General features: G+C 47.7%; 1 protein-coding gene across 3 annotated transcripts in view; it reads left to right on the top strand.

Annotated features, from left to right (window-relative positions):
- Positions 1-24,736, top strand: part of BMP2 (bone morphogenetic protein 2) — an 87,422-nt gene extending 62,686 nt beyond the window's left edge. The window contains exons 5-6 of one of the 3 annotated variants that reach the window (XM_066177855.1): positions 4,162-4,291; positions 24,667-24,736. In XM_066177855.1, the coding sequence (XP_066033952.1) occupies positions 4,162-4,285 (124 nt within the window). In that variant the 3' untranslated portion in view covers positions 4,286-4,291; positions 24,667-24,736. Of the gene's footprint in view, positions 1-4,161; positions 4,363-5,424; positions 6,070-24,666 lie in introns of those variants that run through there. The other 2 variants (XM_066177854.1, XM_066177853.1) reach the window with 2 other exon arrangements.
- The last annotated feature ends 719 nt before the right edge of the window (positions 24,737-25,455 follow it).

Below are 25,455 nucleotides of genomic sequence, written 5' to 3'. Positions count from 1 at the left end.
TCCTGCAGCCCTTTCATGTGGAAATGAGACTGCATTTGATGGGGCCAAGCCCATGTTTGAAATAGCTCAGCTGGGATGTGCTTGTGGTGAGGGTTCAGGTGCCTGTGCAGAGAATCCTACAGCTGGACCCTTCGTGGGGACAGAGAGTGCCTCCAGCTTCTTGCCTTTTCCTCTTCTCCCTGGGGAGGACAGAAAGTTCTTGCCCCATGGGACAAGCACACACCAAGCCTGAGGGACTGTGCACGGGACAAGGTGGGTTTGGCTGCTGAGGGGCCCTGGCCCACAGGGTCCCCATGTTCCTCCACAATCTCTTGCACGGACCCTTAAAGATACCGCGCTGCCATGTGCCAAAGGAGGTGAGTAAAAGGGGCAGGACACACACACAGGTTCAGCAGCTCACGTTATCACACCTGGGGCCCTGCACGTGCTTGCTCTGGGGCTGCAGGCTGGGACACAGGAGAGAGAAGCCATGGCACCAATCCCTGCACGTGGCACCCTGTGCCTGCCTGAGCCCGAGGCTGCGCTGGCCCAAGGGTGCCACACAGGCCAGGCACAGGGATGAGCTCTAGAACTGCTGCGTGCTGCTGGACAGCCCCACCACCAGAGCATCTCAAAGCTCCCCAGGGCCTTTAAAACAAACATCTCTCCTCACAGTTACTCTGGCTTCCACCAGCCACAACAAGTTCAAAAGAAACTGCAGATTGATGTGGGCAAACATGATCTCCAATGGATGAAGACAGAGCAGAGGAAATATTTTCATAAAGCAGCTGGCTTCAGCTGTGCTTCACACCAGGGAATGTGCTGCCCATTGTCAGGAATATGGTGTAGGACTTGCTGGAAACAATGAGCTCAGAGACCGCTCATAGCTATTCTCAGTCCTGCTCCTGACTCACTTGCATGGCCTCGGGTGAGTTACTCGCAGACTTGTGCCTTAGTTTACCCACTGGTAGTGGCAGAGATAGTAACAGTCTCACAGAGCGGTGAGAGAATTAGTTAATTAATATTTGGAAAACAGTTTGTGCCTTGACGTCTTTGTACCTTTGCTTACCCATCAGTAACATCAGAGATAATAACTGTCTCATGGGGAGGTACGAGGATTAATTAATTATTTGAAAAGCAGTTTGAGATCCTTGGATGAAAGGTCCTATGTGAGTAAAACATATCATTAAAAACATCTCCTGGTCCTCTGTGAAGTTAAAATAAAGCTGTAGCTTCTTAGTCATTCAAATAATTAAATCATAAATATTGTTTATTTTAATCTTCCCTTTAAAAAAATAATCTAATCTAGGCAGTGATACCAGCCAAATAATGAAAAATGTTTCAAATTCAATTTGAAACCTATCAATTTGAAGAGCTTGATTCTTAATTGCTTTTTGATGTCTATCAATGGAAAGTGAGAGCAATTGCATTTACTGATGCTGGGGCAGCTGGGAGGATGCCCACAGCTCCTCTGCTTGCACACTCTCCTGGGCACAGCAGCTGTAGCCACACAGGGTTTCTCACACTCTCCTATTTGACTTGCTAAACAGCAGGGAGGTGCAGAACAGCCCATCGTACCAGCATATGCCAAAGGCAGCTTCCCCCAGAACGGGGGTGCTCTGAAGCAGGGCAGCAGGAGCAACTTCTCCTCCCGGGAATGGTGGCAAAGGGACAACTGGACCAGGAAAAGGCACCATCAGCCCTTGATCCAGTCAGCCCTTTGCACCCTGGGCAGCTCACATTGCTTGTCTCTCCTCAAACTCAGCACTGAGTGGGTCCTGCACAGGTCCCCAGGGAGAGAGACCCCACAGTACTGACCAACACTGCACAGGAGCAGCAGAAGGGATGGGGGTCTATGTTCAAAATCATCTTTTATTTAGAGAGGTACATGCTAAATGTGGAGTGCCCTCTGGGGACTTACTGTAAATTGGGGCATAAAATGCATGAATCTGGCCCGTGTATCTCTCTTTGTCTCTGGGGTTTGTGCCTGTTTTTATTGTACAAAGTACATAGGCGAAGCAGAGGCTTGCAGGATCAAGTTCTTAATTGAAAGGAACCTCTTTTAAGGTGTAACTACTGCTGGGAACCTGCTGTGCTGATCACCCCAACCACCACCCCACAGAGCCTCCCCCAAGCTCAGAGGGCCTTGTCTCACCCTTTCCACGGCCTCCCACTCCTCTCTGCCCATAGAAGATTTTGCAGCAATCACCAGTAGCCTGTGTGGGAATGTGGGGAGGAAGAAAAGATGTAATTGCCTTCCTGAGCCCCAGTGCTTTCATTAGTTAAATGTCCTCCCATCTTTCCATGCTAGTCCAGCTTCTACTGAATTTTCATCAGGCCAGAAGAGGCCTCTAGGGCCATTTGAAAGCAACCATCAGATAAAAGTGGTTGTCATCCTCCTTATGCGGCAGGCAGGGAAACAGACACGGGCAGACTGGTCACACAGGAAGGAGAGAGAGGAGGGACCGGTGACTCAGAGCTTTTGACTCCCAGCTGTCAGCTTGAGACGCTGCTCCAGCCAAGCATAAAAGCACATGGTTATCTCTCAACTCATGAATAATCCCATTGATTTAAGCCATAAACTCCAGCATCCAGGCCTTCACCGTCTGACTACGCTCACCAAGAGTGGATAAACAGGAGTACAGGTCTGGATATTCCTCTTGACTGTAGGAATGGCAGCAAATAGCAGTTTGCCTGGTTCAGGTTTCTAAGAGAACCAGCAATGGGGATGAAGAAGCGGCTTGGTCCTCAGGATAAGGAGTCCCTCAGGGGTGATGGATATCTTTCCATGCTGGACATGAGTGAGCTCAGCACCTCCTTCACAATCATGTTGGACGTGTGTGTGTGTGGCGCTGCTTGGTGACATTGACCTGAGTGATGATTCCCCAGGCACGATGCCCTGGTGATGTGATCCCAGTCCCCAGGCTTTGCTGGAGGTGAAAGGGGCGTTTGCACACAGGATGATACCCAGTGTCTGCTCCCAGCTGGGGTTACTGAGTTCTTCTTCCCTCTGCTCACACAGAATTGGGAAATGTCCTAGTTGTGAAGGAGTCTCACTCACAATCAGAGATGTCTCTCAAAATTCAAAAACCCAGTTCGGGGTACAGTTCACTCCCCCATGGCTCCTGGCTTTGCGATTTTAGCACAGGGCTGAGAGATCAAGAGAAAAAAGAAGGAAGCTCTGCTCCTGTTGCTGATGGGAGAGTAAGTGAAACAACATAAATTTATAGTGGTGTTGCTACCAGATGGTCGAGCATTGTTCCCTTCTATTATGCAAAGTAATAGTGTCACAGACTAAGTGGAGAGGACCAGAGATACCAGAGCTTTTGGGAAACACATCCCATAGTTGACTGAAAAGTGTGTTTTACCTTGGTCTGTTGACACAGGATTTTAGATGGATGTCTGCTCTTCAGCCCTTCCCGAGAAGGGAAAGTGTCAACTCTGAAAAAGACTCTGAACCCAATGAAAATGGGGTCATTCTGTTAGCACTTGAAAGGGCAAGGTGTGGAGTCTTGCAGACTGGGACAGGAGCTGGTGGTTTAAGTAAAATGTTCAATAAACCTGGGCAAAGCCCATTTTGCTTCTATTTATGAGAAGCCTTCAGTTTGGTCCTTTGCAGCCTTGTGATCTCTCAGCTGGAGATGTGTGAGCTGAATAGACCAATCCCCATTGCCTAATATGTCCAAATATTCTTCCTGGTCTGCATCCATCTGCTGCCTCATGTCATTATGGCATGTCGACATGAAAACAGAAGGTGTGAATGGAAAGCTACTTCTGCTGGCTTTAGCTCACGACAGCTCAGATACGGGTGCAATGCTCCCCCGACACTGTGTGAGGCTCAGCGTGTGCTGAAGCAGTGCTGGAACACATTTCTGGGGCTGAAGCTTCCAGGGGGGTTCCAAGATATAAAAACAGGCTAGGCTTCCCTTATGGCTTCCCAATAACTGAAATTCAGCTGAACCTCAGCTAGGAAGGGTGGCCCTTGTCCTCACTCAGAGCTGTGGGGTCTCAGCTCTTGGCTGCTTTCTGAACCAGTTCCCTCTGAGACATGAAGTTCTTTAAGAATCGGCGGATACTGGATAAAATTCATCCACTTGCATTTGGTTGCAGATTCGCCTAGCACGGATGCTGGAGTTTATAATCCACATTTAATTTCCCTCTCTTTCCTTTCCCCCCCCCTAGGAATACAAGGGGAAACGAAACCAGGAAAGGACAGAAAGGATGGAGGAGCTCCACCTGTGCCTGGCTGCCGGGGAGTTGGCAGTCTGAATCCTGCTCCAAGCCCTTCCTTCAGACTTCTGCCTGACCTCAGGTAAACTGCACCACAGCTTCCCCATTGCTCAGAAATAGTTAAATACACCACTCATTCCATAGCATTTACAAACCAGCAGGTGGGAAGCATCACCTTGGAGCCAAGCACCTGTAAAATTGCTTGCTAAGGTACGTGCTCCCAAACTCATGGCATGGAAAACCCAAGGGTTTCATAACAAAATGTGGAAAACCCCCTACAAATATTCCAACACTCCCTTTCAGGCCACACCCCAAAAGCAAGTGAGGCCATAATGGCCAAATCCTCCTCTGGCAGGGGGCCAGGGCCGGAGCACCCTTTGCCTGGTCTCAGCCTACTTCCGCCCATACAAAATCCCCGTGGGAAGAGGCTGGCACGGCCCAGACACTCCATGGCATTGTCCCTTTGCTCATGGCAGCAATGCCAGCTCACGGTTAGCGTCTCGGTGTCTGGCCAAAGCGCGTGGCAGACGGCTGTCTGAACCTGGGATCTGGGAAAACGGGGATAACATCAGGAAAAAACAAAAACATCTTACATACCCACGGCTCCCATCTCATCCCGCTCTGGGAGATGCCACCTTGCCGTGGACTGAGTCAGTGCCTGCTCTTGCGGTCCCTCAGCTCTCCATGGAGCTGCTGCCTGCTCCAGGCTCGGGGCTCTCGGCATGTGGCATCCCAGCTGCTGTGTCCCATCTGCTGCTACAGGCAGCACTGGGAGCAGTGGCTTGGCTATTTGCACCCTGCTTGGGCTGGTTTGGCCCCCTGTGTGTGTGGGACTGCAGCCGCCAGTGGGTCAGTGGGCCAGGATGGAGCAACAGCCCCTGCCCAGGAGTATTTGCTGGCTACTTTGAAAAATCTCCCCAGATGTTCATGGGATCTTAGGTTACCACAAAGTATCTGCCTGGATCTGGGCTTTGATTCTCCACTCTGTAGCTTTATTCCAGGCTGGCTGGGGCAGTGCCTTTCCCTCAGAGACCACAACTGACAGCTCTCCTCTCAGAGAGAGGGAGGAATGGGGCAGCGGTTGTACTTTGAGGGTGGGGAGAGGGAAAGGCTGTTTGAGGCCATGGGGCAGCTGCAGGGCTGGTGAGGATGATCAGGAATCACCTTTTTCCTTCTCTGGGTGGACTGGTGAAGTGGATCTCTTGCCTCTGCCAGCTGTAACAAACATGGGGGGGGTTGAACTCCAGCAGAAGATGTGCCACCTCCCCCACCTGCTCCACTGGTGAGAATGGCTTCATTCTGCAAAACAAGCACAGACAGAGAAGCTGAAATCGCCAAGTGAGAATTCAGTTTGTACTAACTCTGAGAGCTGGCCAAAGAAGGAGAAAACATCCATCTCAGGAGGGTTTTCAAGATTTGGACACTTGGCTTCACGTTTTGCTATGTTCAAACATGGTCTGTCAACTCCCATCAAGGGAAACAAGAGGAAGAACAAACAACTCAGTCTGCTGAAGTCAGGGCTGCCATGGTTAGAAAGTTCATGAAGCACATGGCTAAAAATAGGTTAGTCTGAACCCATGATGTGAACACAACTCCACAACTGAGTATTGTGGGGTTCCTTTCTCTCTTGGTGTGCTAAATCCTGGAATATTAGGAAGTGAAACGCAAACACAGCTCTTAAAAGTAATAATAACCTTCCTACCAAAATTAAAGCTCAGCTGTGCAACTTCCACGTTCCTCCGCCACGTACTTGTGTTTGAGAAAATTCATGGTAAAGATTTTACTTACCTGAGCTTTGGGTGTCTGCATTATTAGTAGGCCACAAACGAATTGAGTGGATGATGCAAAAATGAGTGCCAATAAAATATTTACACCAATTCTTCATCCTGTGTGAAACTTCTTTTATATATATGCATATACGTAATACTATAAATAATAGGAATTATGCTCATATTTTGTATTAGGGATGTAAACACTGGTCCCAGCAGCAGTGGCAAATGAACCACTCACATTTTCTGATTGCATAATTTGCCTAGAGGATGGATACATAATTACACTATAATTAAGTATAATAAACAGAGAAAATGATTTGAGAAGGAAAAATTATCACAGCCTCAACCACATCAGCCAGAAGCTCTCTTCTAATTAAGTTATTTTATTAAACAAAATGTTTTTAAGGTGGGTCGGCTTTGAAATTGTACATTATAGCCCATGTAATGCAATTTACTTTATAAGTAAAACACAGCTTGTGTATGGACAGATGATACCTGATAGGACCAATGAAACACAGAGCCATTGGGTCCAGCCCGGCCAGGTGCCGAGTCCCTCCCGGTCCAGGGAGCAGACCCTGAGTGCTGCTCTGGGAGATTGCAGCCTTTCATGTGCACTCACTCACCCATGGGCTCTTGGTGTGTTACTTGTTTGTTTGGGTTTCTTTCTGATTGAAGGGAGAGATGAGAACACCAAATAATTCTGATGCTGTCACCCTGTAACGATACATGGAGACAAAGGACAAGAGAAGAGACAGCTCAAGCTGGCCCAGGAAACTGATGGTGTTTGGAGTTGAGTCTTGAAGCACTATTCCCTCTCAAAAGCGTTACCCTTGCTAGCTGGGCTCAGTGCTTGATGAGATGAGAAAATGAAGTTGGCTTTAATGTTGCTGCGGCAGAAAAAATCCAGATCAGTGGATCCTGAACTACAGAACTCAGAAGGATCCCCTTATCTACTCCTGTACATGGCAAAGGCAACCACACACCTCCAGCTCATTCCTCTTACAACTACAGCTTGTTTCTTCAAACACCTGCCCCTAGCCACTCAGGCACTACGGGAGCCTTGGGGCTTTACTCTGCAGGAAGCTACTGTTCCCCACCACCACAGAAAGTAAAAAATGTTCAGCTTCAAGTTTCAGTTTCAGATGTCTGGATACATCTGCCTCATTTCCCTTCCTCTTGTAAGTACTTGGAGATTGTGATCAAGCCTCTCTTCAGGCCTCTCTCCTGTAAGCTCACTGCTGCCTGATACCGATCTCTGCTGGTTTCCTGACTCTTAAGGCTCCTGCAGCCTTGCAATGTTCTTTGGGAAGATGCCTGTGTATCAGCAACCTGATTTCTTAGCTATTCACTCCCTTCTTCAAGGTTTACTTGCAATCATTTAGGTTCTCTTTCACGTCATTGTAAGAACCAGCGTAACTTCAGTAGCACATCCTGTACCAACAGGTACATGTTGGTACCTGCTTGGGATGAGATTTAAGAATGGATTTGCATCCCAACATAGGGGAAAATCTCTGGACAAGGCCAGGTTGGATGGGGCCCTGAGCAAACTGATCTAGTGGGTGACATCCCTGCTCATGGCAGGGGTGTTGGAGCCAGATGATCTTTAAGGTCCCTTCTAACCCAACCCATTCTATTCTATGATTTCAAGGACAATCAGGGAAAGAAGTAACTGTCCTAAAATATCAGCAGTGCACAACAGCACAAGGTCCTTGAATTCAAACTGTCGAACATCATGTTATGAGAACATCTCCAAATGCCCAATGAAGATCTTTCTCCAGCCCTGCCTACTGCTCACCAGGGTAACAGAGAGCACTGTGGTGGTCAAGAGGAATCCTCACTCGTCCGGAGTTTTCCACTCTTAAGTATTTGCAGAGCTTGGAACCACAAAGTGCTGTGGGTCACTGATGGATTGTTGATGTGTGTGGCTACAGGATGCCCCAGGGTCTGTATCCTCCTCGTGCCCACTTCAGTTCCTCTCCCCATCTCAAGCACTCTCAGGTGAGTGGTGACCTGGTTTCAACAAGGAGCTGCCATGACGAGTCACGTGCCAGTCACAGACGTTGCAAACTCAAGCCAAAGAGTCATTCTGAGATGCTTGGCAAACGCCAGACCACAGAAACTCAATGTGTCGTAAGATTCCACTTGGTCCCATAATGATGGGTGGGAAAAAGGAGGAGGATTATCCGTAGACCTCAGAGTGTTTTACAAAGGGAGACAAATGCTGCTATTCCCATTTATTGGACAGGGCAATGGCAAGCTGAGACTTGCATGAAGTCACCCAATTAATCAGCCAGAAAACTGCCACTGAAACCCATGCTCTGGTCTAAACAGGTTCTCAGACTGCCCTCATCACTGGAATATCTGAGTACCCTCCCGTTGCACATGAGGAGAATTTGGGCATGTCCATGCTGGCTGAGACAAACAGCTGCCTGTCCATCCAGCCCCCTTCCCAGCCAGTTGGACACCAGCCATCTCCAGGTGGAATGTAGCCACATTCACACCATCCTGAGCCCAGATGTAGGAACCCCACCACAGGCTGGGCTGAAAGCTCAACCACCCCCACCCTAACTCAGCTCTGTGGCTTCCAGGGTGCAGCTTGGTTATGGGGCATGGACAAAGCAGATGCGAGACTATCTCTGAGAGCAGACAGACATTTCCTTATTCTAAATCCAGTTTCATCATCTGTAGTGCCCTTCAGAATATTTCCTTGTGCTTTAGTTCCCACTGAGACATGGAGACAGAGCACAAATGTGTTGGTTATCTGCTCATGGCTCCTTGGAGGAGAGATTTGGAAGATGACACTTAAACAGAGATATTTGGATACAGCACCACAAAACAAAAAACAAAACACAAAACAAAACAAAAACAAACAAAACCCCAAAACAAACAAACAAACAAAAAACCACACACACACAAAAAAACCCCAAATATATTCAGCAAGTCAGGAAAAAGGAAAGAGAAGGAAGGCATCTCTAAACTCAAGATCTATTTGTCATAAGCAAGAGTGCTAAAAAACAGGCAACTTAATGACCTGAAGGAAGACTAGCTGTTATTATAGGGCATTATACTGGCAAAGTTCCTGTACACCACAACAATAGCTCTCTCCAGACTTCTCTTCCCTTCCAAAGCATGAGGAAACACTAGTGCATTTAGCCTCAATTCCCTGGCAGGCAGCATCACTTCCTTGTGGGAGCTGACACAGCCATGGGAAGGCTGTTCTCTGCAGCAGCTACAAAAGCCCTGGGTGACCCAGCGGGTCAGACGTACAGCTGAAGAAATGAGTCCTGCTCCAAGGAAGCTAAAAATCCCAAGGTGCCCTGAGAGCTCATCCTGGACTAGTCATGCTCCCAGGCTTAGAAATCCTTTGAGCATTGCTGAGTTCACACGAACCACTCCCAACTCTGGAAGTCCAGCTCTGCTCACTCTGACTTTGTTTTCCTCCTTAGGCCCCATCTGCCAGCAGTGGGCCATTGTTCAAGGTGGGCTTTGCTCTGATGCTCTCCCCTGTTTCTGGATCCAGATCCCTGCTGTCAGGGATCCAGTGGCTTCATTAACCCATCCCCCTTCTCCTAGGTAAAGCTGGGCAGCATGTGGTTCTCTGCAGCTTTGCGTTTGCTGGACTTTTGAGCAAAGCCCTGACTGAACGTACAACTCCTGCCTGTGCAGAGAGGGCACGGAGCAGTGGACCTGGTTCACTTGGTCACAATCATCCAGGAAGTTCGTGGCAGAGCTGCAAATAAAATCCAGACATTTTGCCTTTTGGGGCTGTGTCTTCACAACAACTCTGCGCTTCCTCTGGGCATCTGGGCTTGTTGTCTTATTGGGATGAGCTGCTCAGCAAGCCTCCTCAGGGGGAGAGAGCCACTCTTCCATTCTTTAGAGAAAATGACACCACCTACATAGGAAAACTCCGTAGATTCTTGCAATTATTGCCATGCATGGACAGATTCCCCTCCCTTTGTGATCTTTACCACTTCCTCACCATATGGAAAAGGCCTGATCCTGATGAAAATAGTCATGGCTCCAGAAACGCCACCCAGACAATGTTGATTTACCTCCAGAAAGGATGTGGCCCAGTGCTTCTGGCCAGACTTTCCTGCAGGCAGCCAGTCCCATCCCTGCCTCCTCCACGGCTGGGGAAGTCAAGGGACAATAACTCTGCTCAGCTTCACCTGGCCCACCCAGGGAACAGCTATTTCTGTACAGACAGAGAAAACCCAAGCCTTGTCCCTTTAATCTAACATCTCATGCATGTTGCTAAACCTAATTTGAAAAAAAAAAACCAAACAAACCCAAAACCTGAAAATAGCATTAAAGGAAGCAGAGGATTTGAACTGCACTGTATTTTTAAGATAGTCTTTCTGGAAAACACTGTATTTAAAAAATAACCCTTTTACCCTAAAGTTTCTGAAACTATAGAGCCATCCCAAGCTCCTGTGCGATAAGGCTTGTAATTTGGAACTGAGTAATGGAGGAAACGCAGTTAGCTTTCCATTAAGAGGCAATGTGTCTGTCTCATATTGCCCCCACTCCAGAGAGGTTTGGGGCTACTCGTGCTGGAAATTAAAGCTAAGAGCAGTGATGATGGTGGCAGCTTATCCTCCATGCGTGACAGAGGGATTCTGTCTCAGGAAACAAATCTCCCTGGGGCTTTGGAGGAAAATCTGCTTTGAAGGAAAAAACCCATCACTTTTGAGAATTTAAGGTCCCCTGTCTCCTACACCTGCAGGACTGTTGATTTAAGGTGTGAGCCTGCAGCCTGACTGTTTGGGAGGGCAGCTGTTGAGCTGTGGTGGGCAGAGGCTGTACACTGCACCCTCCTCTTAAGGGAAGTTACACCAACTCAAGACTATTCTAACAATAAGATCTCATTCCTTCATACTCACTTGACAAATTCCTATTAAAGGGATGGCAAAACCAATGAAACACAGAAGTTTCTGTGGTGGTTTTATGCCAGGCATAAATATCTACATAGGAGCCTTTCAGGCCTCTTTGCATTCCCAGAGCAAGGACCAGATCTGACTTTGATTTTTTAATTTTCTTCCAATTTGCTGATGTGAAATCTGACAGCCAGGCAGATGTATCTGCCTTGATCTTCGGTCTGGATCTCCTGTGGCACTCCCCTCTGTCTACCCAAGCCTCAATAGGGGAAAGGAAAATTGCTGTCCAGAGCCATTATCACAGCATCTCAGGTCTGTAAATTCTCAGGAGTTTCCTCCTGGAGCTCCGAAATACTTAGACCCAATGCCAAAACTGGGTATAAAGCATATATCCAAAAGGGGAGCACATGCACTTGGAACATCTGCAAAAACATATGGCAGCTTCATATCTCACTGAGCAGTTTCCTGGGCTGAACACACAGAAGTGCAGGCTTTGAGAGAAGCAGCAGTTTCTGAGCCCTGGGTTTCTGCCTCTCATCCCTGAATCAGTCTTTCCTTGGCTCTCTGAGAGATACCACTGCCCTCCTAGTCTGGCAGTTTTTGCCCAGTCTTTCTTGATCCTTACTCTTCCTTGGCCTTTTTCACAGGTGAAGCTCCTCCCTGGCTGCCCTGAAAATCTCTTTCCTCACCTTCCAATTGTAAACAGAGGTGTTGTGCTATCTCTTCTTAATCCCAAATGGTGAAAAGTACCATTTCTAGGATCAGTAACTACACTTCAGATATCTTGGGACTGTGCTGGGCTGCTAATCTGCAGAGCTCATTGCAAATTTTTCCAGCTAAATCTTTGGTTTAATGAAAGATGTTTTGCCACAGGAGCTGTTTTCCTTAAATATACTTCTTTGAAGCAGAACTTCTAAAACTTTTGGCTGTTGTTGCTGACGACGATATCATTTTTCCTGTCTTATCAACATTTTCTGTGCAAACATACCCACTAATCAGCATGTTTTCCATGTCAGCAACCAAACTTCAGTCCAACATTCCTTCTTCTACTGCCAAGAAAGCAACAAACCCCACAGAATGGATTTAAACAAATCATGCAGGTGTGGAGAGACCCTTCTGTGTCATTCTGTGCCTGTGCCTAAGCCACTCATGGGACACATTATTTTAAACCCTTAGAAACTCCCAGAGATGGAGATCTGAACTGCATCATCAGTTCCAGCATCTCCCACTCTTTATAGAAACAGCTTTCCTAAACTCTCACCTCCTCTTGTCCTTCCCCATGCAAATAGATCCATGACTACTGCACTCTTACCAGACCCCTTTCAGCTACTGTCTTCACAAGTGAAGCCTCTCACAGCTGTCCTCAGGTTTTTTCAGACTAAATAAATCCAATTAAAAGAATAATTCCTTAGAGCTCGTGTTTTGTGAAACCTCTCATCAGTCCTGTTGCCCTCCTCCAGACTTCCTCCGGAGTTTACATCTTTATTTGAAGTCTGGAGTGTGGATCTGAGGCCCAGGCCTCTCCAGCACCACGAGGACCCCCATACAGAGGGTGCTCTTGATATCCCTTCCAATACCAAGTATCTTTCTGGCCACAGCAGCACATGGTAGATTTAGACTGAGCTTGTCCTCTACCAGTTCCCCTGGCATAGTGCCGGGACCTTGACTTGATTCCTTAGGTGTATTTTTATTATGCACTTCCCTTTTTCATCTAAGGTTATTTCTAAAGTGCATTTATAAACATTTAAGAACATTTAAGATCAATCTTTCTCCCAAAGTCAGGGTCTTGCAGACAATTTTGTTGGTTTAACCCACTACTCCACGGTCCAGAGAGTTAACAGAGGTTTAAATGAACCGTGAGCTGCACAGTCTTCTGTGGATGGTCCTCTCATTTTGATAGTAAATCACGCCTGCCTAATCCTCAAGGTGTTATTCCAACTGATGGCTGAAAAATAGCAATTATGCTGATAGGTATCATTTCTGATACCAAGAGCAGTCCAAAGAAGACTGAAGCCAAGAGTGATACCAGTGAATAACAGGTAAATCCTTGTTTATCCCCTGTACCGAGAAACAGGCTTGCGCACCAAGCCCTGAAACTACACTCTCTCTTTCTTTTTTACAAGAGGACAGCAGCAAAGCTGGATTATTCATGGCTCTGAAAGCAGGATGGGCACATCAGTATGCCCCTAAAGCCAAGATGATGAGCTAACCAACTTTGTATTGTTAGAAGAGTCTCCACCTACACTTTCACACAAAGGGCCGATTAGCTCATGCAAAACTCTGGGAGGATGCCATCTTTCATCGCTACCAGAAGATGTTTAATAAATGTTAAGTTGCCAACAATTAAGTGTTTGTGTGTGTGTGTGGACACACAGCCCAGGAGCTGCACCCTGTGCCAGGGCAGAGCCATGTGCTGGGCACAGAGTCCACAGTGCCTGGGGTCCCTCCACCACTCCTGCAGTGTCCTGCTGCAAGGGAGCCATGAGCACTCCATGGTCCGAGTTCCTGATGGAGATACTGAGTGTCTGAGTGCACTAAAACACACAGGAACAAGGACATGAAGCATCACTGCCCCACGGCACAGTCTCTCAAAACCACTGGGTTTACATTGCTGCCAGCATCACCTCTATGAGAAGTGCTACATGGCCCAGAAGGGAAGTGAGCAGGTGGGAGGAATGAAAAAAAAAAAAAAATCCTTTGAGGTAACACATTCCCCTGTTCCTGCAGTGCTGAGCCGTGCTGTTCAGAGGAACAGGCTCAGCGAGGCTGCACACAGCCTGTTGTTTGTGAACCACCAAAAATGTATTGTCCACTTTCAATGGCCACCAGGAGCTCTCACAGTGCAACCAGCGAGAACGATCTCTTTGCATCATGGATCTTACGTCACAGAGGGACACAAATGAGAATCGAAGGAAGAAATCCTCTCCAGCATAAGAAAACAAGAAAGTCAGTGATACATTTGCTATGTTCCAATGGCATACCTTATCCCTCAGCTAATGCAGGAAGTAATGTCTTCTCGCTGCTTTTTTCTGCACTGTTCTTCCATGGTCCTTGCTGAAGATTTGCAGGATGTTAGGAATGCCCTATGCTTCCCATTAGCTTAACAGTTCCCTGGAAAACAGTGACCAAAAAATCAGGCATAGAAATGTGCTTTTGACAAACATATAACAATGGATGTCTCCCTGACACATTTTCTTATTACAGCCTGAAAGCAGTAGCAGACACAGGAGTGCATTACTAAAATATTTGCTTGCAAACCGGAGAGCTTTCTTGCCTCTTGCTTATGCAGGGAGACAGCAGTTATTGTATATAGAGGATCTTTCCACCTGGACCACCTGTATACTAAAGAGTGGATGCTGAGGGTTTGTCACCTGCATCTCCTCTTCCCAGAGATGCTGGGCAAATCAGACCCCTAGGGAATTGCTTATAAACTCACGCCCTACAGCTTGTGGGGAGGAATCGTGCCAGAATAACTTTGGTCTCTTTCTGACAAAGAGTAACTGGCTGGATCCCCCATGGTTACATCCCTGTAGAACCTTGCAGCAGTCATGGTTCTGGCAGCTGGGCCCCAGCACAGCCCATTCACCCAGTGGGATCTCCCAGTTCCAAGCCCAACATGATTCCCCTTTCAGACTGGCCAGAGTCTCTCCATCACCGTGCGTTCACAGCAGATGCATCAACTGAGGCAAAGAGGGAATTTGTGGAAGCACGCAGCTCCCTCTGCTTCCTCATGCCAGCGCTTGCACTTAACACAGACCGTTTTTACTCTGTGTTAGGGTCTTTGCACCAAATGACTTTGTCCTAATCACCACACTGCCTCCGTTATCGCCCGCACAAACATTCCCGTCGGATCAACATACCGGCTGGGCCAGGAATCACACAATTGATGTTTTGCTTTCCACTGTCTTATCTAAATCCAGTTACTGCCCAAAATGAGACTAAGTCAACAGACTTAATTGAATGAAAAGGCTGTGAGACAACCTGGAGATTTGTGGCTGTGTGTGTCCGTGCAGGAGTTAATCACTGCACAAACACTTTGCCACAAACGGAGCCGGGCCAAGCAGGATCGGTTTCTCCTCAGCCTGGAAGGTCCCGACGCACCGGGGTTGTGTGAGGTATTGTTGGGGCTGGCAGGAGGATTTACACAGCACCACAAACAATGTACCACCATGGAGAAAAGCTGGGGATGGACAATGGAGCAGCCCATCAGCAAACACTTCTGCTTGTTGCCCAGATTAGGAGATAGCAGAGATCCCAGAGTAATGGCCAAAAAGAGTTGCTCCCCTGTAATTGCTGCTGTCCAGATATGTGAAATAGCCCTGGGAAACCTGCTGGGAGCAGCAGGTTGCCCCATGTCCTTAGCTCTTTCCGGGGAGGCAGCTGCCAGACTCCCGAGGGCCCCAGCAGTCAGCTCTTGCAAGCATCACAGGATTTTCCAAGCTCCACAGCCATGGCATTCCTTCTGCAGATCAGGAAAGGTCTAAATGAAACAAGTGGGAACATTGGGACAGATCCCTGCCGCGCCTCTCCTCCTGTCTTTAATAGGACCACGAACAGACTGTATGGAAAGAACGTTAAACCTGAACAGGGCCACAGCCAGGCTCTAGTCCCCACTGTGACAGTGCTGTGCAAAGCTTCTGCAGGGCTGCAGGAGGAAAAGGACACAGCCTTACCCTGCGGTTACAGCCTGCCCTGGCAAAATCTGTGCCTCTGCTTTTCCTACCACCTGCTCGGCTCAGAGGCCCCGTGTTGGCATTCAGTGCCGCTGCTGTTCAGGGAGGCTGCAGCGGGAATGTTCACGTTCACGCCAATGGTTCATCTTGGCCACTGCCTGAAGGGAGGCTGAGGCTGCAAACCTCCTAAAATAGACATTAAATATCTTCTAATACAACATGACTCACTACTTTCCTGGCTGGGAGGACTCTCTCGGCTGATGGAGAACCTGAATCAAGTTCTTCAGTAGGCAGTGACACCCTGATGGACATCTCAAGGTGACTTTGCCATGAGCCATGTAGAGACAAGAGCCATTTTAGCTGCGGGGCTGAACGTGGATTTTGGCTGGAAAAGCTCATCTCCTGCTACAGAGAGACCCCATGCCTTGCACAGCCCACCCGCTTGTCACCACACACTGGCTTGGGGCCAGGACATTTGGCTGTAAAACTGCCGCTGTGTTGGTGTCCCTTAAAAAAAAAAAAAAAGAGGGCACTGACCCAGCCAGATTCTTCCTCCCATCAGGAGTTCTTGCCCTTTGGCATGCCACACGAGCAGACAGCACAACTTTTCCAGCAAAGTCAGGAAGGATGGGAAAGCTGATGAGCTTTGTGTTCAGGTGCATGTGGCCAGAGTGCTACGCAACGTCAAAAAAAACTGCCGCTGAATTCCCAGGATTTGGGATACAACAATAACACACAGCACTATATTTTATTCTTTTAACAAGTGCTGAATATGCAAAGGCTCCTTTCCCAGCTTCTGTCTTCATCTTGGAAGCTGGGGAAGAGCTGTGTGTATAATTATTTTCAGATGCCATCCACTTATATTGATTATCTGAGCAGGATGCACAATTAATTGGCAGCTACTGCCAGAGCAGAGGTTGAGTGAAGCACACTCTGTTTTGGGAAAAGCTGAAAGAAACCCACCATGTGAACGGGTCATTGAAAACAGCCTGGGATATATTCCCTACAGTCATTCCCAAAGTTCAAGGGCAGGGGAAAAAAGAGGAAAATAAAAAAAAAGAAAAAAAGAAGAAGCTGTCTCTGTGTTCACCAAACTTCTAATATCTGAAAGTGCTTAAAAAACCACTCACACTTTTTTTCATACACTCATGGAAAAACACACTAAGCTTTTGACTCGATGGTTTTGTTTTTCCAGCGAGTCCCTTCCAGGCTCCACGCGCCCTCTCACAGTCACGTCTGCTGGGTGAGCTGGGAGCTGACAAACTCGAGAGGAGTTCTCTGTGATTTTGCCACATCGGGTTTCAAGTATCAGCTTGCTGGAAGTGCGGCAGAGAGGGAGGAGGGAGGGAAGTGGTGCGAGCTTTGCCAGCACACCTGCACAAGCTTTGGGCTCTCCTGGACACTCTGTGTGCTAATGATGTATAACCTGCAGAGCCTGGCAGCTCGCTCGCTGAAGACTCTACCAGACAGGCTGTGCATGCCTCTGATTCCTTATTTCTTAAAACAAGGAAGAAACTACCCCCCACTCCCAGCCCCGTGCTGTAGGTAAATGCCCAGGATGGAAACTGAGATGTGCTCAGCTGGGCAGAGCTTCTACCAAGCCAAAGAACAAATGACAATTTAATTATGGTGTTTTAGGTCTATGTAATTTCTCTTACAAAGCAAAAGGGAGGAAAAAAGCTGAAAGAGGGACAGAGTTCATTTCAGCTCCAATGTTCTGCTAATTTTTCTTTTCACTATTAGAGATGCATCTGGATCCTATTTCTAATCCACTCTCAAATTTGCTTGAATTAAAATCCCAGATCATTGCTGTGTTTTCAAGTTGAAGTGTGCGTAGTAGCCAAGGTTCATATTGCAATTTCTGGAGTGAAGGAATGATGAGCTCCAAAAGCGGAAAGTGTGTTGTATGCCTGAGTCTTGGGGAGAAAAAACCTGGTTGGCATCAGTGTTATTTGGAATTGGAGACCATCTATAGAATAAATATCCTTGAAGTTCAAACACGGCTACATTTTGCATGTAGTTCTGCCCACCGGAGCTGGTCGGTGTGGTAGAGCAAAGGCTGCCATGCTGGAGATGTAGGAACGGGAAGTGGTATTTAATTAGAAAGCCTGGATATTTTTCAAGTTTCCCCTGACATTTAAAAGTTCCCCCATTCGTTTGGGGCTTATTTTAATGAGACATTAACTTTCTGACTAAAACAGCACTTCCTTTGAAATACCCGCACTTTCTCTATTGCTCCCCGAATCCCAGCCCAGAATCCTGCTTATGTCTAAATCCAATAGTCTTGTTTGACTGGAAAACACCATAGCTCTCGTGGAGTTATGAATCCCCATATTCTCTGGGCTTTCATCTCTGCCATGACAATTCCCAGCCTCTGCCAGGTGGAGCCAGCCAGCCAATATTTATGGAAAACGAACAGACTAATAATTTCCAATAGCAGGCCACAATTATTAATTGCATCAGTTTACATTGACATCCAAATGGACAGATTCAAGCCAAAAAAATTGGAGTAATGGCTCCACCCATCTACCACCCAAATGTAAACAAGCCAGCATGGTTAAAAAGAGGACTGGAAGTCAGGGCTGGGGCGTTCTCCTTTTGCTGTGTTACGGCGGAATAGCCAAACTTCCAGACGACCTTCCTGCCAGGCAATTCATCCAGCCCTAAACTGACCTTACCTCACTCAGAAAGTTCAGTGGCTTCTCTCAGTATCAACTTCTTTTTAAACAGGGATAGAAGTGCACGACTGTCAATAAGAGCAAGAGATTCTGTTTTGGAGATTGGGTGTTGCAGGGTCATGATTTAAACCTGTTAAGTACCTAAAATACAGCTCAGCCCATGCCATGGTTGGCCCTGGTGTTGTGTGTACATGTGTGGGCAGGGAAATAGCTGCAGAGGGGAAGGGAGTCCTGAGAAGAGCCCTGAACTTAGGCTTAAAATTTTCTTCCTTGCCCCTCTCCAAGTTGGCCTAAATTCAACTAAATTAAAGTATTCCCCAAATTACATTTCCAGCAAATTCATAACCCTGAACAAAACAGCATCTGCTGTTTGTTGAGGCATCTTCACATGCCACGGTTGGTCCGTTCCTCCTGGTACCATCACCCGGAGAAAAAGGATTCTGCTCAGCTTCCAGTGCCCACTCCCAACGATGAGAGCAGCTTGGCCTCAGCATGGCCTGTGTCTGCATCTCTGGATACCACAAGCCTGCTCAGATGGGCTGGCTCAGAGGAGGGAGCTCTCGTGGAGCGCGGGGCAGTCCATACCAGCGAGGGTCTGGCCTGCAAACACTCGCACCTGCAGGGTGAGGACAAATAAAGGCCCATGCTCCAAAGTGTGGAGAGCTCCAGCCTCCTAAGCCGTATGAAATCCCACTTCCTCTCCACTCATGCTAAATGTAAAAACAGAAACAAAGACACACACCTAAATAAACAGAACAGCAGAGAGCAGGAGGGAAGGGAGGCCCTGGTGCACGCCAACTAGTACAGAGAGATGTTTTCTATTTGCGGTCTGCCGCGTCAGACCTTGCCATGTCACGTGGACCAGAATGTGAGTGGGAGACTTGTTGGACACATTGGCTTTACAAATGTCTCACAATTGCAGAAACACCTGCTTTACATTATTTTTTTTTGCTGGTCCACAACAAAATCCCTCCCTGGTCAACAGTTCTCAGCAGACCTCCTTTCCTCCTTCTCTGTGGATGGCTCAAATCACTGTTTCTAAATCCTGGGCCACCACAAGATCACACTGGAACCTCCTTCAGTAGGAGGGTGCATCAGAAGGCAGAAAAGCCAGTTCTGCTCAGAATTATGCCAAAGTGCTGGCCAGAGGACCAAACCCGCATGAGGCTGCTCATGGCTGGGTGGGGGGACTGGGCAGAGGGGTTACTCAGCCTGTCAGACCCATCTGTTTTCAGCATGAACCCCCCTGGCCACACCTCTGCAACTCACACCGCTCCAGCCACCACAAGTTATTGCTCTTGGTCTCCGCTGCTTCCTGTGAAGCTGGAATAGGTCTGAGACAGCATCCAATGAAACCAAAGGGAGCCTTTCCATTAACTCAACGGGCTCTGGATCAGGCCTAACATCTGTTTGGCCCTTTCGGTACACAGCACAGCCAATTTATTCTTTATCCACTCCTGAGCCTCTTTCTCCAATAGCATCCATGTTTTTACTACTCATGGTTGTACCACCCCAAGAAGGAGACTGCCTGTGCCCCTGGTGTGGCACAGCGGTGAGTGCTGTCCCAACCCCTTATCATTTCAGCAAGGCTCTCCTCTCTTCTTGTTCAGGTTTCCAGCACATCCCTTTCAGCTGCCAAGCTCTTCCTACCCCCTCCCCTTCCCACCAAGTAACGGGCTGGTTGTGCCTTCTCTTCTGTTGAAAACCTGATGAAGAATCAGTGCTGAAACCAAACAACAAGGTCCAAAAGGCTGTAAGACACCTGAAGAGCACTGCCAGAGCAGGGACAGGCTCTCTGAACAGACATTTCCTACTTGGTTGATGACAGCCCAGGTGATGGGTTCCCTAGAGATCTGGAATCTGAGGGAGAACTGCCAACACTCAGATCATTTGTCTTGTATTGGAGTCCAGGGCTACAGTAAGAGACCTAGCAACAATTATTCAAACTGGCTGTATCAGACCACAGAATATCTTACGTTGGGCAGGGCCCATAAAGTTCATTGAGTGCAACTCCCCACCTCCTCACAGGACTTTAAAATTAAATACAATTACAAGCATCTTCCAGACACTGCTTGAACTCTGACGGGCTGGGTGTTGTTACAACTGCCCTGGGGTTCTCTCCCCACCATCCCCATATCTCCTCAAGTGTGAATTTATGCGTTAAGCCAGTTCACAGCACTTCAGTTTCCATCTGTTTCCACCAAATTTGTGACTCACATTGCAGAGACAATTGCGGAACCGGGCACAGGTCTTCTCTTGGTCCCACAGTGACAGTGACAGCAACGGTCCATGAGACACCATCCATTCACTGAGCAATATATAGATTTATTTTTTTTATGACTCTGCCGAGCCCTTGGATTCCAGGATCTTGTTTTCAACCGGCACACATGGATTCCCATGCTGTGACATGCACGCCATTGCTAAGCAGAGCAACAGCCTTCGCTCAAAAGCCAAGCTGCTTCTTACAGCAGAAAAACAAATCTCCAGAGCTAAGTCTAGAGAGTCTTCCAGGCATGGATTCATTTGGGGCACTGCTGTTGCCCAAGTGAGAACCCCATGCAAAAATACCTCCCCAACATACCCCTGAAATCACATGGGCTTGGAAATGGGAGCGTGTTGCCTGAGGCCAGATGTGGGGACTGGCAGGCTGCTGGCACTGTGCAGAGGCACATCTGCATGTCAGGCAGTTACTCATTCCTGCATACTTCCCTGATAAAATCTGGATTGCCTAAAGCTGGTATTTTCACTCCAGTTTCCTTATCAAGGTATTTACCACCTCCTGTCTGTGTCTTGCAGAGTGAGGGTGTTAAATGCTCCCTCATTCTCTTCCTGCATGGGGAGCTGCAGCATGTAGGAGCTGGAGCTGCTGTCCAGGATGGGATTTGTAACCCCACCAGAGCAGGCAGTGTGTGGTTGCTGGCCTGGGCTCCGTGGGATCTCACCCTCTTTGTACCTGGGACATCGGTCTGTTGATCTTCATGCTGCCTTCCTGCAGCTGGTGGGCTCCTCCCTGCGTTTTGAGGCATTTGTTGTGGTGTTTTCTGGCAGTCCCTGACCACAGTTTAGAAGCTGTTTTGTCCTGTGCAGTGTTCTCTCCTGGTGTAGCTGTTGTACAGCTCTAGGAAGAGGAGAGTTTGGGATAAAGTTGCCTCAGGAACAGCAGAGGTGTATACGGCACTTCAGTAATGCAGAAAACATCTTTTTTCTCTCTAAAGCAAAAAGCAGGTCTGTGTCACTTAAATATCGAGACTGAGATAGGCCCGTGATCACACAAAGGTAAGGTGTACTTGGAATTTTGAGCGGTCCCTTTCCAAGAGCACCCCACACCTCTTTCCCACCCACTGCTGATATCAATCACCTATTTTAGCCAATGGCTTTCACAACCCCCTCTTCCTTTGGGAGAGCATCACCCTGAATGCTTCACAGGGTGTCCCTGAGGGCTCTGCTGTTCCCCTCTGAGCTTCATAAAAGGGGAAAAAGAGAGACATGTTCTGAAACAGTATCCTGAAAAAATATTCATCTCCTTGAGGAAAAATACCACTGGATTACTCATTGGGGAAACCTAAGCAACTGTTCTGTTTCAGTTTGGTTTCACAAACACGGGAAATATTTCATCTACTTAAGAACAACACTTGTGGAGATTGATCAGCTGGGTTAACACTGCCTTGGGGGAGGATGTAGTTTATTTTGGGATGCTGATTCTACAACAAGGCTGCCCTCAGCCCCTCCCATGAGCATTATGCTATAGGCAAATAGCTTGTGCCAATTGGACTTAAAAGAATGCTTTTCAGCTAAATTCAAAAAGAATGAAACTTGGTTTCAGAAATGCCACCAAATAATTCTAGCTCAAGAAAACCCCTAAGCTTTACAGACTTGATATAGAAAGATTTTCTTCAGGCATTTTTGCTTCATTTTTGAATTGGTGTTTGGGATGCAGAAAAAAAAACCCCAGAACTATCACATGGAGTAGATTTCTAATTTGAAACTTCTGTCTTGACATAGGCTGGCTGAAGAAAGTGACATCTCTTCAGGTGTTACAGCCCAGCTATTACCAACTTGAGCAAATTTGTTTAAATCCCACCACTACACCTCCCCACACACGAAGTGCTCTTGGGATGCTGGACAATGCTTAATGAGAGCCAGGGAAAAGACTTCTGCTTTAGTGTAGAACCCCTCTGCTGGCAGATGTCAGACTTGGATCTGAGGTTGTTGTCTCACTTGGCAGCGCCCATCCTGGTGAGAGCCCTCTGAACCAGATGGGCAAAGCAAGCCCTGTCACTGGCAGCAGTCCAGAGGAGCCAGACAGGGTTCACAAGTTGGTTTTTCCCCTCCCTCTGGCGTTGGGACAAGCCAACGTTGAAATCAGAGACAGGGCTGCTATCAGCGGTGGTGTTAATTGGGTGCCAACTGCAATGAAGCCAGGGTGACAAGGACACTGCTTGGGACTGTATCCTGTATCCAAGCTCTAACTTCCTTTGCACCCTGCCTCCTGCCAGTATTAAATCTAGCTAGGCTGAACCAGCTCGAGACATGGCCACTCTTGCTGCGATTTCTCCTTGGACTATCTCAGGGGCTGCAATATTTTGGAGGGGTTGTGCACCTGCTGCAAACCCTGCCCAGGTGCTCAGAGCGTGGGGAGGAGCAGCCTGGAGACTCCTGGAGCCAGAAGTACAGGAAAGCAGAGACTTTTGCCCTGCCCTGCAACCTCCAGAGACAGTGCATGAGAATAAAATACAGGGAACCATGTAGTGTGAGAGAGTAACTCAAAAAATTACTCCTGTAGTGAAGAAACCACATAATATATTCAAGATGTCAGAGGTTAGCCATGGTGCATGTGAATCATGCTGCGAATACCTCACCTTTAACTCTGCCGTCGTAATTAGATTACAAAGTTTTTATTACGGTTTTAAATTCTGCCTTTATAGGTTGCTGTCCAGCTGTGCACTTAAATCTGGTTTTATCACACTTTCTGAGCTCATCACATTTAATTCTGCCCATACAATGCTGGATTAACTTTAAGGGTCGCTGAAGTCAGAAGTCACTCACCCTTGCCCTACTAATGGATTCCCAGCAGCTCTGCACGGCCCGAGCAGTGTACAGTAACCCAAATTTATCATCGGGGCGGAGGGGAAGGCAAAGGGGGGGTGTTTGTTTATTTACTCCTCTGCTGGGTTCGCCGTCGGGACATTTGCAGAGATTACAGCAACAAGAGGTGTTGTTTACCTCCTCCTGTAGGAGCCTGTTGCAATGCAGTCTGCCCAGCGTTGCTCTGAGAGCGGAAAGGAGGTTATTTAGGTCTGCCAGGGAAAAGGGGATGGCTGATTCAGGAGGCCCATAGGCCTGTATCACCTGAGGAAACGATCAGCTCCCTCCATCCAGAAATCACACCTTGCTGCCCCACTCGCTCCTGCCAGAACTCCCAGTCCTGGTATTTGAAGCAGTCCCAGAAGACTGGAAAAGCCACTATTTTTTTATTCTAAGGATGACTTCTTTGTTGTTGCCTATCATCAAGAAAGCAGGACAGGGCACAAATGAAACTCTTCATCTAAAGAACGTTCACCCCTAGGTATTTGCCTCTCTTTTTATTCTCTGACCAGCAAAGATCAGAGAGGTTGGTGTTAGATACCACCAAAATAAGACGGTTCATTGCCTTGAAAAAATCATCCTGCAAGTAAGCAAATAAACATATTCTATTTTAAAGAAACAAACTCCAAATCATTGAGAAATAAGGTGCTGAAAGTACAAGTGATTTACATGAAGTCACGGGGAGTCTGAAAGGGATCTGGGAAATCAAACTTGCTCCAGTGGAAAGGACATTTCTCTCTTTCTTGCTGAGGAACACTTTATTAAGACAGACTTGAGCCAGAGATGGGCAGCATGGAATTTAGTGGAAAGCTGAGGGCAAATTGTCACTGGGTAACGCCATGATAATTTTTGACCTTTGCCTTTCAATGACTAGACACATTTTTGGAATCAAGGTTAATAATCTTCAGCAATATACAACCTTCTCCCAAGGAATGTGTGGTGATTAGGGCAAAGAATTTCACATGGTCACAAAATATCTATCTCAGAGTCCTGGGCTTATAAAATACTCTATTTCCTCCATTAATTGTGTCCACGTGGAGCTGTAACTAAGTAGCTGCAACAAATAAAACCAAAGTAATATTGTTTCCTTTTAAAATATTTCACTTAATTTGTGGAAGAGGTTTGGGCTCATTAAAAATAGGCCATCTCCCACGAGGGCTTTTTCCTTTTCTTCTGCGAGCCTCTGGCCCAACGCTCAGTAACATGTAGAGCAGCACGTTGCTCCTTGGCACGGCCCTGGCTGGAGCCGCTCTCCGGCTCGGCTCCGCAGCTCCTGGGCAGGCAGAGCTCGCTTGGCCAAGCAGCTCCTGATGTGCCATTGCCCTGAGAGCAACAGCCCCTGACTGAAATTTCCTCCTTCCCTCTCCAGCTCATTAGGAAACTCCACTCCTTGCTCCCATGGAAAGACGTGACCATCCCAATCCCTCTGTTTCTTCTGGGGAAATGACAACGTGTTGATCACAACCAGAGGCGCGAGCAAAGCCCAGTCCTGAGCTAGAATCTCTCTGAAGGCACCGTGCAGGCACTTGGCTGCTCCTGGTGGATCTCAGACTCCTCCAGAGGAAGCTGTGAGTCAGCTGCATCAGGGTGACACCAGGAACCGCTGTCTCATCACCGGACTGTGACAGTGCCTTTCCCTGAGCTGATGTCAGTCACAAAACGGGCACAGAGCACACAAGACGGAAGTAAAGAGCAACCTGGAGCAAGGATGCCAGGCTGCCAGCAAAACCTCCACAAGACAATAAACGATTCCACATTCCTTCCCTGGGGAACGTCATTTTTCCTTCACTGGGGTATCTTTTCCAAGTGCACTCCTCCAAAAGGTTGCACCCTCAACCACTACTCTAAGCAAAACCGGACGATCTGGTGATTCCACAGTCCCTTGTGAACTCTCCTACTGCTGTGTGCTTGGACCTGGAAAGTGCTTGTGCTGCAGTGGGACTGGGGCAATGCCCCAAGGGGGGGTGAGGGAAGGATCTGACCAAGGGGGGCCAAACAAGCTCACGTTTGCTGAAGTTAGAGAAAGCTTAGGGCAGAAGCTGAGACTGTGATCTCTGTGTTGGCATGTTTCACAAGGTGCCCTGTTGGCATCAAACACCCCTCCCTTCTCCCCCACTACTGATGTGGCTCCAAATACTCATTGGGTACCTGGGACAGA

This window comes from Chamaea fasciata, unplaced genomic scaffold (genome assembly GCF_029207755.1).
Source record: "Chamaea fasciata isolate MVZ Bird 193981 ecotype frontalis unplaced genomic scaffold, bChaFas1.0.hap1 SCAF_3, whole genome shotgun sequence".
Taxonomy (NCBI): domain Eukaryota; kingdom Metazoa; phylum Chordata; class Aves; order Passeriformes; family Sylviidae; genus Chamaea; species Chamaea fasciata.
The sequence above is the reverse complement of the archived record's forward strand: the minus strand, read 5'-3'. Positions and strand labels throughout refer to the sequence as shown.